The 14,394-nt window shown below is 38.9% G+C and overlaps 1 protein-coding gene across 2 annotated transcripts in view; it reads right to left on the bottom strand.

Annotated features, from left to right (window-relative positions):
- The window catches only part of CSMD3 (CUB and Sushi multiple domains 3), a 1,328,144-nt gene that overhangs the window by 39,417 nt on the left and 1,274,333 nt on the right, over positions 1–14,394 (bottom strand). For both annotated transcript variants that reach the window (XM_045286022.1, XM_030887469.2), the window contains one exon: positions 1,369–1,548. In XM_045286022.1, coding sequence (XP_045141957.1) covers positions 1,369–1,548 — 180 coding nt within the window. The remainder of the gene's footprint in view (positions 1–1,368; positions 1,549–14,394) is intronic.

Genomic DNA, 14,394 nt, shown 5'->3' with positions numbered 1-14,394 from the left:
TTATTCTCCTGGGAGCCTTCCTGAAACAATCCTGAAATTCATCCCTCTAAGGATGCAACTATTTCTTGGCAACATAATGGCTACTAGTTGTCAGAGATTCTCTTACAAATTAGCAAGCTGCCCGGCCTCGAAGAGAAGGGTAATCGAGGGTGACCTTCTGTCCAGTATACTGTAACTGAGGAATTATTGGTTGTACACAAAATTATTTTCCAATGACCTTTAGACTGTCTAAAGAGCTGAGATGTTTGGCTATATATAGTGTAAGCAAGATGGTATCAAGGAATTTGAAAGTAGTTCTTTTAAAAAAACAGCACATTTATCTCATTAAAATGTTCAACTTAAATCCCTTACACCACTTGGTTTATATGTTAGAATAGGCTTTCAAATATATATTTAGATTTTTAAACATTAAAAAGATTTGTTTAAGTTGTCCTCAGGCAAAGAAGGCTTAAATGATGTGACAGAGATAAAAGATACTAACTTAAAATTTACAAATAAAGAATGATTGTATCTTGATGACAAATAAAATATAGGATTCATTAAAAATATCCATATAAAACATTTGGAGTTTGTTAAAATCACCATTATTAGCCAGCTCAATAAAACAGAAACAAATGAACTGGAATCATAAATTATTGTTATCTCTTCATTATGAACTGGAGAATTATAAAACTATAAACATACAAATATGTAAAAATATGACTGAATAACATTTTTAATTTTAATCAAAATTAAAATTATTTCAAATTAGAAATGGTTTGACAGTGCATCTAAAGCATTCTTTAATTAATCATGAAAATTGACAAAACGTAAATCTCAAAACAATATTCCCAATATAAAACAAACAAAGGAAAAAACTGCATCAAATAGCAGAATTGTGAATAACTGGAATTAATTTTTTATTCTAGATCACAGTATTTTAAGAAAATGGCTTTCTCTTTATTGGCAAAAAATAATCTTATAACTCAACATGATTTTCAGAGAGTTATACAGCATTTTTCAGGACTTGATCCTAACAAAGTAAACTTATAAACCACGATAGTTGAATTTGCATCTAAATAATTATCAATAAATATAAGTAATGACAGTAGCACATAGCAGAGAAAACTATGTACTTTATTTTCTGTTGCACTACACTGTAATAACTGCGATAGGATACAATGTATTGTTCAAATATTTTAAAATCTTACATATTTCTAATATATTTAGCTATAAACGTTCAAATGTAGCAGTGGCATTTTTAGTACTAAGGAAAAATAAAACTGAATGCATAAAACACTATTTAAATTTACCTTAAATTTCACTACAAAGAGCAAAGAAATATGTGATAGCTGTTTCTTGTAAATATTTAAGAACTCACTGTTGTACCTCTACAAGTTGGCATTACTCCACTCCACGTTCCATTGGTGGTACAAGTCCTGCTTTGAGAACCATTTAATTCCATGGTATAGCCTGGTTGGCACATGTAAGAAACATTTTGTCCAACCACATAATCATCTCCATATCTCAGTCCATTGGCTGGTATACCTGGGTCTCCACAACTGATTACTATCAGTATTGGATCAGAAGAGCAGATGGTTAATATGACATGTATTTAATGGAGAAGAGTAGTAAACATATGGCATGCTTAATATATAAACAGAGAAATCAGTTACAATGTCCATTTTAAATTATAAAACATAAGCATATTTAAACCACACATTAGCAATTCCTAATTATGACTAGGTTTGCTTATTTCAGATTCTACATGTATGGTTCAGAAACTGTCATTTAGACCCTGAAACAAGTAGGTTACATATATCCTTATGTTATAGGGAACTCTGATATCTTTCACTATGCAGTATATGGGCACAGAAAAGCTATCCTACAAGTAGGATTTCTAACCTAATATTTGAAGTCTGCTCTCCTGTATTTAGGCACCCTGGTGACATAGTGTATTAAGTGCTTAACCACTAACTTCAAACCCAACAGATTAAAAACCTGGGAAACCCTGCAGTTCTGCTGTGTCCTACAGTGTCACTCTGAGGTGGAATTGACTCACTTCAGTTAGTTTGTTTTTTTCCTTTGTATTCCTAGAAAACTTAAAAATATACGAATCACATTGCCATCAGTTGATTTACACTCACAGCCATCCCATGTATCACAGAGAGAACTGCCAAATAGGGTTTTCTGCTTTATGGAAGCAGATGGCAGATAATCAGGCCTTTCACCCACAGTGGTTTGAACCACTAACCTTTAGGATAGTACGTATTCCTGTGTGCAGCCACCAAAATCCCCCATTGGTCCCATTGGTCTGATTTGCTGCACATCATCCCTTCACTCAGTGGTTCTCAGCTTCCTAATGCCACAGCATTTTAATACAGTTCCCCATGTTGTGGTGACCCCAACCAAAAAATTATTCTTGTTGCTACTTGATAACTCTAATTTTGCTACTGTTATGAATTGTCATGTAAATATCAGATATTCAGGGTATATTTTTATTGTTACAAATTGAACATAATTAAAGCCTAGTGATTAATCAGAAAAACAACACACAATTATATATTGTGAAATATTTATTTCTAATGACAAATAAATGAAATCTATTCTTGAAGCATGGTGTAGCATGGGGTAACAGTCTTCATGCTGGGTGAGTGTAGGTGGGTGTATCTGTATGTGTGCGGACCCCCCTGGAGATGGATAGAGGAGTGGTATCTGGATTCCTAAAACCATCAGAAATATGTGTTTTCTGGTGGTTTTAGGGGACCCCTGTGAAAGGGTCATTCGACTCCCAAAGGGGTCGCGACCCAAAGGTTGAGAACCGTTGTCTTAACTGATTATTATAAGATTTTAATTTGAACAATGGTAGGTTAAAACCAATGCATTTTTAATTGAGTAAATAACAGAGCAAATGAACTACAATATAAACTTTGTTGCAAACAAAATAAATGAAATAATTTGTAGGCCCTAGTGCAAAATGAAAATCGGAGCCCCCACTGTGGGGGAGATCAATTTTCCTCTTTCTGTGAGCTCATTGTCAACCTAGCATAGAAAAGCAACCTTCAAAAGATAGCAACTTTTCCTGCAGGAGTTTGGGGCATGTGAGAAGCCAGGCTAAGGGACTTGCCAGACACCACGTTGTTACTATCTTGGGGCAAGGGCAGTCTTCAACTTTCTTTGCCACAAGACCTTGTGAGTGCACCCAAGCTAAACTATGCCTGTGCTTGTTGTGCAGGACACTGGTGGAAGGATGCATTGCTCCTGTTGATGGAATATGATGGACCGGCTGAGCAGAGCGCATCCATTTCTCCAACAAGGGAGGAGCAAGGCAGGCAGCCCAGCTTGTCTAGAGGCAACAGGACATGTGGAGCAGGGGTCCTGGAACCCATTCCAAGCATGCAGGACACCAGGACCACACATGAGCTCAACTTCAACTTTTAATACATGTTCCATTGCCCCATCAAATTTTACTCACAGGAGACAAATTCATAGACAAAATTAAGATGGTGATCACCAAATATTAATCCCTAAGCCTAAAATCCTTTAGAGCATAATGTCCTATGGACTTTTCTTAATAAATCCATTCCTGATCACATAGATTGGTCTTAAGTTGTGATGTGTCAAGTTTACCCCCAAACAAAAAAAACCTTGACTAGAATAAGAAATAAGAATAACACTATATATGGCATGTAAGAATAAAATATAATAGAAATGATATACACAGAATGGTTTAAAAAACTTGTGGGATAGAATTAACATACAAGAATTTTTCCATACATTTCTGAAGTCCTTTAGAATAAGTCAAAATAACTGGCTATGTTGTGACACCTGGCTTACGTTTCATTCAGACAATGAATTGACTGAAAGATTTCTGGCAGCTCTGAGAAAAGGGAAAGCCAGAAATGTACACGTTCTGCCTTTAGCAGAATTGCCTTGTGATATGTTTGATCTTCTCTGTTAATGTAATAGGTAAACACATTCAAGTAAACCTGAATATAACTATTTTAAAAAATGAATTATCAGTGGTTCAAAAGGGAAGAGTTAATGATTATTAAGGGATTACGGTACAATCTCACTGCCATGGGGCTGATGTTTTATTGCCACTACTCAACCAGTGTAGCAGCTACATGTCGTGGGTCGTGAGACTGGCTGTGATCTCGGAGGTCTGCCATTCCAAACCAGCAGCTGCTCCGCGGCAGAAGCGCCGGGCTTTCCTTCTGGTCACTGTCTGAGAAACTCCCAGGGACCGGTGGACCCTGTCATGGATGGGTGTGGTGGGCTATGGGTAGGCAGCGACTCGGTGGCAGTGTGTTTGGGATGGAAGCACAGATGACTTGAATAGTGCTCCAAACACATTATGTCTTATTAGTTAATCTTCTCTCCAAAATCCTGGATGTCAATTCGTCTCATCTTATTCAATGTGTGGAGCCGATGACGTTTTAAGATCGTAGATACTGATATTGAAATTAAAGAATGATATTCTGGCCATTGCACCTGATAAACCTTGGAGTCCGTTTGCTGAAACCACACTCTCTGAGTGTGGCTACCTGACTTATAATGAGAAGTTTGTATACCGGATAATTTCTCTTCCTGTGATTATTGCTGAGAAATATGTGTGTGTGTATTACGCGATCGAATTGATACCGAAAATCAAATAAATGCTTATTTTGCAGAGCTAGCTCGTTTATTTTTGCAGTTTAAAACTTCATGACCATATGAAAATAAGAGTAGGGCTTTGATTTATTTCATTTTCTGTTATTTAGAAACGTTAACCTAGATTCCTAATTAAGAATAAAAAGTATTAGAGAGAAGATATCTACAGGTTGCTATTTCTAATGTTCTACCAATTTATTTAGCATTTTGGCAGAAGGAGCAGCTAACTTGGTTGAAAGGCACATGAACTGAGATGGGGCGAGCACAAAGAGAAGGCAGAGGGTGTATGTTACAGACACACAGAGTGTATGTAGGGGCAGTGTCCTGAAGGAAACTTCTGACAACAAACGCTTCTGTAGGATTTGGTTGGTGGTTTCCTGTTGAAGCAGCAGCCCACCAGAGGCAGTTTCCAATAGCAACAGTCTTTGTAAACAGCACCTGCCCCACCAGGCATCCATTGACCACCAGCTTGTTTTCAACAATAAAAAGCACTTTTGGTTTCTTAAGCTATAGCTTAAGAACAGTGGCTTGTTAAGGCTTTACCCTAAAACCCAGAGATCCCAATAGATGGAAATGGGGACTGCATTGTATTACACAAAATAAAATCTTTTCTAAGGTGACCAAAATCCCTCAGCACACACACAATACATACATTCAAAATAAAGCTCACTAATTTAGAAGACAGATATTTTATTTACTTTCTCCCTGTTATATTCTCTGGGAGCCTAGTCTGGTACATGACTCCTCATAGGAGGTTTTATATGTCCTTGTTTAAAGAATAATTGAGTATCGATTAATTAGTGGTTCAAACTCTCAAATTTGTCTTTGTGGGAGGTTTCTGTTGTGTGATGAACACTTAGCATCACTTATGATAAATCTAAGTATGTAATCTCTACCAGAAAAGTTAAAAAAAAAGACAATTGTGGTAACTGCAGTAAGTCTAGGCCACTTCAAAACTACTTCTTTTAACGTTTAATTCACATGTTGAATATTAATACATATAGATCAGTCATGTATTTTAGTAAAATCATATTCCTTTTCATAGATATACATGAAATGTGACTTATTTAACTAGCCTCCTATTGAGTGCTGTTGTACAATGAACAGTGTTTTCCAGGCAATGCCATATTGAACCCCCTGGCGCAGGCATCGATGCACACATGTTGTCAGGCGTCTGACAGCAAGTCCAGATCAGAGTTAAGGTGTGATGGTAGAATGAAGCTTCCGAAAGGCCGCCAACATATCCTGCCATTACTGCCCCTGACTTTACATCATGTTTCAATGCTGAAGTCAGCTTCCATGTTTTATATCAACCCTAACTATGACATGCCTGACATTTGAGGCTGGATCAGTGTTTGCTTTGGAAGACTGCCATAGGCCTATGAGACACTCAGCAGTATTGTTACCCTGCATCTGTCAAGGACAGCGCTCCACCCATACACCTGAAGACATTATCAGATGTCCCGTAGGGCGTAAATTCACACTCAGTTTAGAACCACTGAACTATGGGATAGCTTTCACTCCTTAATGAGATTTAAAGGCTTCTTATCTTTGTATCTTGACATTACCCGATTTAATGCTGTGCCCAATTAAAGCCCCAACTCCTTGGTTTATTGCTCTATTGTTAAACAAAAAAAGCTTTGAAGAATTTTCAGATGTGCTACAAAAGTCCCGGTAGGGCCATTTCTGTGCTAGTTATTTGTTACAAAATCATCCTTAGTTACTCATGAACAGAATTCATTTGAATCTGCTGTCCTGACCCTTGTGAATAAGAACTGCCAGACACAAAGTTCAGAATTGTGGAAGCAGAAATACCAGTGGGTAGAGGACGGCAAAGTAACTCAGGAAAACAAATGGATGTGTTTTCTTGACTATCCGAAAGGCAAGCCTTTCTCCACTTAACAAAGCCCTACCTCCCACAGAATGTCTTTTTGGTAGAGGGAAGCACGACGTGCTTTACGTCCCGGAGATGGTGTGCCTAGTAGAAATGGAAAGGTAAACATTTCAAAATAATTTATACCCAGAAATATTTTAGTGTTGACAACAATGTCTGCATTTTGATGAATGTGCTCAGTCTTTAGAACTTTTCTATCTTAGGTTGAATGCTGCAGAAAAGAACATTACCAATTTTAAAAAAAAATCAGAGTACTGCTCTGAGCTACGTGATATTATGTCAAAAACGTTTCTTCTCCCAGCTTGGTTTGTATGTATTTTTCTAAACACGTGATAGCCATGACAAAGTGTGCAGAATTTGGACACATTGTTTTCTTTTCATGTTGTATTGTTTTCTCACACACCAAAGATGAGTCCGTTTGGGGAAGCTGAACACTCCCACATTTGTTTTGTTAGATAAGGGTACCTGTGGACTTTCAGAAGGATGAGACAGTTGTAAAGAGGGAAGAATCCTATATTTGAGTCACCCCTTTACAGACAGAGCAAATAAATGAATAATTTCTCAAACTCATTTATAAACTGAATTTAGTTAAATAATAGCAGGTAAGAGCTCTGTGAGAAACATTTCTACTCTTTTAACAGTAGTTCTATTATGGCCAGATATAGGGACAGATAGGGTTTAAAATTATTATAAAAAATACCATTATTACTAAATTGCCCAGGTTATAGATTAAATTGTGTCTCCAGAAATACATGTTATTGTTGTTTAGATGATTCTCAATATTAAATAATTATCCTCCATCTGTGATATGATGTAATTATATTAAGTGTTCTAAATCCTGATCTTTATGAAATCACCCACCATTTGTTGGTCAGTATGTTCTAGTGTAATGACACGTGTGGTGCTGTGATTCTGGGTGCTATGTCATCAGTAATTCAAATACCAAAAGGATCACCCAAAGTGAACTGGTTTCAGCAGAGCTTTCAGTCTATGAAAGGACTACAAAGAAGGAAGAGGCCATCCACTTCTGAGGGCTCAGCCACAGGACATCTTAGGAACAGCCAAGAAACATTGTCAGAGAGTGTGTCAGCATAAGCTCCCTCAGAAAACACGGCATTCAAAATATGTCAGAGGGAGAGCTACCTTCTCATAGTAGAGTGAACAATACTGATGCAACAAAGGACTCTGGACTTTGTTTTGCTAATGGGGCATGATTCAGAAGGAGAGCAAATAGCCCTCAACATCTATTAATAGTAAGAAATTGGAATTAATGGAGTATGAATTTAGGAAAACGAAGTTGTCAAAAAGGAAATGGAATGCATAAGGATCACTATCCTAGGCACTAGAGAGCTGACACGTACTGGTACTGATCATTTTGCATCTGTCATGTAGTTGACTATTCTGAAAAGGGCAGATTCAAGAGGAATGGGGTCACAAAGAACCTTCCATGATCTATCTTAAAGCACAATGTTGTTGTGATAGGATCGTATCCATGAACATAAAATAAAATTCAGTCAATACAACTATTATTCAAATTTAAGCCCAGAGAAAGAAAAGTTGGCTGTGCATTCTTTGTTCCAAGGTTCTTGAACTATAAACCTCCTTTCCTGGAAGACAAGATCAATGCCATGACACATAGGTTTGGAAAGGTGACATGGAGAGAGAACGAACCTTCCCCTATAGCTGGGCCACAGAATTAAAACTTCTAGCCTCCTAAACTGTGAGAAAGAAATTTGTTTGGTAAAGCCACCTACTTTAAGGATTTATGTAATAGCAATACTAGAGAGCTATGACCTAAGATTGTAAAAATGGATAGGACATGTTGCAGTAAGGTTATTAAAGAACAAGTATGTGTGTGTTTGTGTTGCTACTGAGAAATGGAAAAAATGAAAAAGTATATTGCAGATCAATCTGTTAAGAATTTCTCAAATGGCAAAAATGGCAGAATGATGAAATTTTCTCACTGACTTGTGAGATTAAATCAGAAATCTTACTTATTGAACATTTTAATGCCCGTGTCTGACAAAATACTAATGATACTTCGTTTGGGGTAAATCATTTTTTAATTAGTTGACTCCATAAGAAGTTCAATTACATGATGTACCCAGGGTTATCTCTACTTAATATTAGAAGTTTTCTTCAATAAAATGATATTTCTATAAATAAGAAAAGTTTAAGCAACAAACATAATTCTGAAAATTGGATCATTATTTTTTTGTGTGCTATCCAGGAGACTCTAGGATAATGAAAAAAAAATCCAACCAAACAAGCCAACAACAACAGCAATAATAACAACAAAAAGCCTTAAGGAAAAAAAATTTTTTAATGGGACGAAAATTCAAATAAATGTTTTTTCTTTATATTTTACTCTCATCACACCATTGTTAAGTGGACAATTTCTTCAACATATCTCCAAACGTTGTTAATTTTATAAGGTGTCTCTATTAATTTATGCTTTTAAAATTAGCCAGGTATTTTTTAATCCAGCACAGTAAATAAAAATATTCTCGATAATCCATGAAATGAGCTAATCAAGTTGCTTAAATAAAATATAATGCCAGATGTTTCAAAAAGTAGCAATCATTTATTATTGTTTTTCTCTCCACAATGCACTTAGAAAAATAATCATAAATCAGGGTGATCAATGTGCCAATGTGAGAATTGTTTGTTATTGATCCCCAGGATAGAAATAGAAATCAAAGTCCTCCTTTTTTCATTAAAAAAACTCTTGCTACTCCCCCCTCCTCCCCCCCAGAAAAGAAAGGAAAAGACACTAAGCCAACCAATGTCATGATGTGGTTGTTTTTATTCTGTGACAAGTTTCTTTTCTTAATGGCACAAATAGTCAACAATTTACAGACCAGTCTGGGTCCTCAGACTACATTTTGTATAGCAGTAATTCAGATGAATATATTTAGAAATACATTTACTTTATTATATATATTTCCAGAAAAGAGAATTTGAAAGCAAAGCATATTTTTGTTGTAAAGATGCTTCTAGAAGCAGGCAAATATAGGAAAACGCCTTTCCTTTTAGTGTCAACTGAGATTCCTAACAACTCTTAAAATAGTTCATAAATTACAGGTGCCCTACAATTCTGCTCAAGAAATATATGTGTAACTATAATTTTTCATTGGCTGGATTATTATTAGAAAGATATCGTATTTGCTTCCATAAAGATTCACAGACTCAGGCTATCATACAGGGTCACTATGAAAAAAATGACTCCTTGGCAGTGAGTTGGTTGGGGTATTATTGTTGCTGAGGTTAATATTTTTTCATCTATAAATATGAGGCCCAGGCAGTGATGTGCTTAAGCCCTCAGCTGTTAGCGAAAAGGTCAGTGGTCTGTTTTTCCACGAGAAGGAGATGGTGTCCGCTTCCAGAGAGATGTGAAGTCCTGGAAGCACCTTCTACTGTGTTTCTTAGGTCACAATGAATCAGTGTCCACTTCGGACTAACCAATTAGTTTTTGTTGGAATCATGTTATATCATTTTCAGAATTGCAGGTAATGGCTGCCAGGTGGCCACTTTGGGAGGATCCCCCCTGAATTCCACAGGGAACTCAGGAGGAAAGGGTCCTTGCTTCTTGGCTGGACTTGAAAGCCAAGTGCACCAACTTCTTTTGTTTGCTTGATTTTGCTTTGTTTTGTCTTTTTTGGTTTTCTTTCTTGAGAAAGTCAAAGTTCACTAACAAAGACTGAGCTTTTCTGACCACCAACCCCCACTCCCCACCAGCAGTGGCAGAAGGTTGGGCCACTCCATCCTGCCCCTGTCCTTTGGGGGGAGTTAAGCCATCACCATCCCCTTGCCAGCCAGCCTAGCCAAGCCCTCACCCTGCTGTCCCCTGGCGACACCGTGAGGAGGATGGGTTGTTGGGGCAGCGTGGCTCACTTAGCTGCCTCCCAAGTTTCCCTTCACCTCTTTGTCCCGGGTGCTTCCTCCTTTGTGCCCGCCTCCCTCCCACACCCTGGACTGTCCGAAGTAAGGAGATGGTACTCCCCACCTAACCCCAGGCATGTTTCTGTACCCTCAACTATTGCATTTTACATTTATTTTATTGTCCAAGGATCCACATCCCTTTCAGGCTCCCATAATTTCTCTTCCAAGGGGCTCCTCTTCCCATGGCCCCACGCCCCCGAGGAGGCCCGTACCTCTCAGACAGACAAAGGGAGCCCAATCCACGCAAGCTAGATTCCTGTCTTTCAGAACTGACTCACAGTTCTGGTTTCTCCAGAGCACCACCACCCAGGCCCTGGTAAGGGTAGGGCCCCACACAGCCAAGCCCCCCCCACCCTCGGCACCCCCTAGGGACCTGTGTGTCTAGGGCACGGGTTGAGGAAGCTGGCACAGACTCCCTCATTGGAGCCAGAGGACACAGAGCCACGCATGCTCATGCTCCATAGCAGCAGACATCCTTAACCACGCCCACTGTGTCTCAGGCAGTCCTCACACCATTCCCACGTCTAGTCTTTGCTTCAAGGTGTTTTCACTGTACTTTTATTTGATTGACAATGAATACAATTCTGGGGGGCTCCCAAGGCCTCTTTTCATGGGTCTTACCCACCCTGGAGACTGTGAGTTCCTCCCAAGCAGGCACAGGCAAACACACCCACACCAACCAGATTCCTCTCTTTCAAGATGGAGTTCACCAGCCTCTGCTCTTACCACTGATCAGAAACTCTAGCTGCTTCCGACCATATATTTTTTTACCAGCAAGAACAGGATCTCCTAAACCCCATCCAAACCCACACAGCCAAGCCCCTCACCGCATGCTGCCTTCTGGGAGCACAATGTGGGCGATGGACTACTTGGGAGCCAGGCCCAGAGTCCCGCATGGCCAAGAAGTCTTTTGCCACTGAGTCAACATTTTCTTGACTTCCTCTACCTCTTCTTCCCTTTAAACAACTTTCTCACCCCTTTTCCAGTGGTGCTGTCCATCTGTGGGCAGAAAAGCTTCCCAGACAGACGTACGTGAACTCACTCCCTTAAGAGCTTGGATTCACCCATGGGTATACTACCATAGCAAGAAAAGGACTTAACAACACCCAATCCAAGCTTCTATTTTTTATTACCCCCCCCCCTAACTTCCTTTATTCTCTGCTTCCCCTCACCTTCTTGTTCTTTCCTGTCCTCCTTTCTTTTCCCTGCTTCCATCATAGTGTTTTTAAATCCATTATACAGAATCCCTTTTCCTGGGCTGCTTATTTGTTTACAATCTTCTGCCCAACCCACCATCTCCTTCCACTTTTGTCCTCCTCCCACTCCTAGTGAATACACTTCCATGCTAACTGTTAAGTCTTACTAGACTTCTTAAACAGGCCCCCACCCCCCAACATCCACAAGCGCACTCATTATTACTACTATTATGAATATACCCTATTCTTTCACTTATTCCCCCTTCCACAGATTCTAACTCTCTCCCATTTTCTTAATCTCTCCACCATGATATTTCATTCCTCTTCGACACTCTCCATTAACTCCAAAAATCAATTAACCATACACACCCAATATTCCACACACCACTAACAGATCCATCCACGTGCCTTGAAAACAGCAGTCAACTGCCATGCCCCCGCCCAAAATCAAGAAAAACTATCAAATAACTGAAAGTACCCAAGACCAATGGGAAACTCTGAAAAAGATTTTCTGGAACTACCAGAAATAGAATCTAAAAGAATTATATTCAGGACCCTTCCAAAGATATGGGAAAGAGTAATGACAAAAAACAGACTAAACAGAGAAACTAAAAACTTCACATCCACAGGAATATCAGAAAATAAACAATGAGATAACAGAGATCAGTAACACAGTAAGAGATCTGGAAATTGCAATGGAAGAAAAGGAAATTAGAATCAGTAAACTCAAAGACAATTTCTCAGACTACAGACCAAAAAGCAAAAGAATCTCCCCACCATTGAGAAAAATGCTTAACAGTGCTTGTAGAACCCCCGGGGGGGAATGGGCTCTGCATTATGGCTCTAATTGGGCACTTTTGAAATAGTTCCTAGCTAATCCCTGGTGACTCAGGCAATGTACTATAGACAACTCTGCCATTGGCCTGTCCTTCTGCTAAACACAACACCCTACATGGACCATACCAGAAGAGCCTAAATTGGAAACCTCATTAAGTGAACTATACTCTACTTTGAATTTAATTATAGCAGAACCAGGGAACAGAAATATTCCCTTGAACATTAAGCAGAAATGCCATCGTGGGAAAAGAAGCAAAAGATTATTAGATTTTGGGTAGATTTGGATCTATTGCTCTGAGGTACCCAATGAATAGGGACCCCAAACCAAGATATATTTGCCATTTTCATGCTCTCTCTGCCGTTCTATGACAGTGTTAGTCTGCCAGGCATGTCTCTGCTTTCCTAAGTGAGTGTTACTATAAGTATTGCCGGATCTCCAGCCCTCATGGCATGTGTAACTAGTGTAAGGTGACCTGACGTCCTGCTTTTGAACAATTTTTCCTGTGTACCGCGGCGTTTTAAAAAATTCCCAAGTTTTGGAAAGAATGCATGACAAGCTAGGGTATACGGTTTTCAGCTGCCATGTGGCTATTTTGCCAGGATATGGGTTTTATCAATGGTGTCCCGCTTTACAAATGTTAAAATCTGGTCACCTTAAGTGTCCAGTCACCTAGGTTTTGAAGATATGCAAGTTAACAATTCCTGTATTTGGGTCTAATTAGAAGTCTTACACGTGTATACAAATCTTTGCTCACCAGTGCTTTATCATTGACCAAAATAATGTTACTATCAATAACATTACGTCAAGCACCATGGGGATGATTTATAATGTACTACCATAAAATGACAATGATATCTCTAAAAGTGAACCCGGGACTTAGAGAAACATTAATCATATGAACAGATTTTGAACTTTGACTTGATTGCAGCCGTAATATAAGAACAATTACGTAGGTCTTATTACTGGGCCCTTCTTGGTATTCACCCTCCTGAGGACATCGCTGAAGACATGGGTGCCATAGAAAAGTGTGTGAAGAAATCAGGTGGTGCGTGTCTATCTGGAAAACCATGTCTAGGGTCTTAAAAGCTTTTTCAAAACAAGCAGCCATCCAAGTGAGGCGTCAGTTGAGTCCACTCTGAAGAATACTATCTGCCAGTGCGATCCAAAGACAGTAAATACCAGGATCCAAATTCGGAGAATGGAAAGGTACCAGTGGCGAAATTCTAAGCACATAATTTTTGGAAAGTTATAGATGACAGAGGAATCCCAAAATCTATTTTCAGGATCCCTACATGGACTGAATCTCGGGTGACTCATTAATGTCTATAAACTAGGAATGTGAATCGCCTCAATACCAGACAGAGAGCCCCAGAGAGCGAATCTTAGCCGCTGTATGTAACACCTTGTCAACTGAGCTCCCTGGAGACCCAATGTGAATTTATTCTAAAAGTTTAATATTCTCTGCTTTCTCTAAGATCAAAATCTTTCTCTATCCTTTTTTGTTGTTTGCCTTTGTGGAGGACATTTATCTGCACAAAGAAACCAAGATGGGTGGAATTATGAAGACATTAGCCGGATTAATGATCCCCTGGGGACACAGAAGGGAAAAGTGGGGGCAATGAGGAGTCAACATCCATGGGTATAAGATGAAAGAAAAAGTTCCAATGTTGATTGTAGCAATGATTGATGATTGCACAACTTTCTTGATATGATGTGACTTTATGATGTTAATTATAGTTCAGTAACTCCAAATTCACAGCCATTGAGTCAATTTTGACTCATAGTGACTCCTGTGGATGTCTGCGATGGTAACTGTTTATAGGAGTAGAACGGCCAGTCTTTCTCTCATGGCACTGCTTGTGGTTTCCCACTGTTGACCACAAGAGTGGCCG

Source organism: Echinops telfairi, unplaced genomic scaffold, assembly GCF_000313985.2.
Source record: "Echinops telfairi isolate 266 unplaced genomic scaffold, ASM31398v2 ScPeMD7_1;HRSCAF=3_0, whole genome shotgun sequence".
Classification (NCBI taxonomy): domain Eukaryota; kingdom Metazoa; phylum Chordata; class Mammalia; order Afrosoricida; family Tenrecidae; genus Echinops; species Echinops telfairi.
The sequence above is the reverse complement of the archived record's forward strand: the minus strand, read 5'-3'. Positions and strand labels throughout refer to the sequence as shown.